The 974-nt window shown below is 49.7% G+C and overlaps 1 protein-coding gene across 1 annotated transcript; it reads left to right on the top strand.

Annotated features, from left to right (window-relative positions):
• The first annotated feature begins 215 nt into the window (after window positions 1-215).
• On the top strand, window positions 216-656 carry LOC145999202 (uncharacterized). The gene has a single exon (XM_083136134.1). It carries the CDS (start codon window positions 216-218, stop codon window positions 654-656), a length of 441 nt encoding a protein of 146 aa, XP_082992260.1.
• Window positions 657-974: the final 318 nt, after the last annotated feature.

A 974-nucleotide genomic window follows, 5' to 3' on the forward strand; every position in this document is an offset into this window, starting at 1 on the left:
AGATTCACGAGCCCAGTTATTTTCGTTGAATGCGTTCGTTTCGTTAAGACTTTCGGAACGCACCCTGAGTTCGATATTCAGCAGATAGGGGGCAGTATTTGTCACATGACCCCTGAGCATATTTGAAAGCAGCCCGATGGGAGGCATTGTACGTGTCTTATCTGCACTTGTGAGTTGGAAACTGCACAGAGAGCGCGTGGAAAACGAAGGGCAACATGCCTCTAGCAACCGTTTCTGCTACGGACCGGATTCGAATTTTAACGCTGCTGCAAGAGGGATATCGCCAAGTAGACGTCGCTGCCCGTGTTGGAGTGAGCCAAAGTGATGTCTCTCGAGTGTGGAAGAAGTTCAGGGAGACACAATCAGTTGCTAATCGACTAAGGACAGGACGGCCACGGAAAACATCACGCAGGGAAGATCGGTACGTGGTGATTTCGGCAAGTTGTAGACCCACTGCAACTGCTACCAGTTTGTGCCAAGATCTGCGGACGGCCTCAGGAGCGAATGTTTCCAATCAGACAGTGCGGAATCGACTTCATGAGGAAGGATTGATGCCAAGAAGACTCATACGCAAGTTTCCTCTTAATCCACACCATAAGAGAGACCGTGTTAGGTGGGCAACAATGCACAGTGAATGGAGTCAGGAACAGTGGTAGCACACGCTCTTTACAGAGGAGGTCACCATCAGTTTGCACTCGTTAAGCAAAAACATTAGGGTTTGGAGACGATCAGATGAGAGATTGAACGAGCCCTTCATCCAGGAACGTCACCAGCAGCAGGGGGGCTCCATCATGTTTTGGGGCGGAATCATGTTTGATCGACGTACGCCCCTAATTCCTATCCGGTGTCACATGACTGGTCTAATGTACAGAAACGCTATTCTCGAACTCGTGGTAGAAGGTTTCTCTACAACTGTGGGGGATGTCTTCACGCTGGTGGATGATAACGCTCGACCACATCGAGCCAGAGTATTT

Source organism: Lepisma saccharinum, chromosome 15 (genome assembly GCF_977018435.1).
Source record: "Lepisma saccharinum chromosome 15, izLepSacc3.1, whole genome shotgun sequence".
NCBI lineage: Eukaryota > Metazoa > Arthropoda > Insecta > Zygentoma > Lepismatidae > Lepisma > Lepisma saccharinum.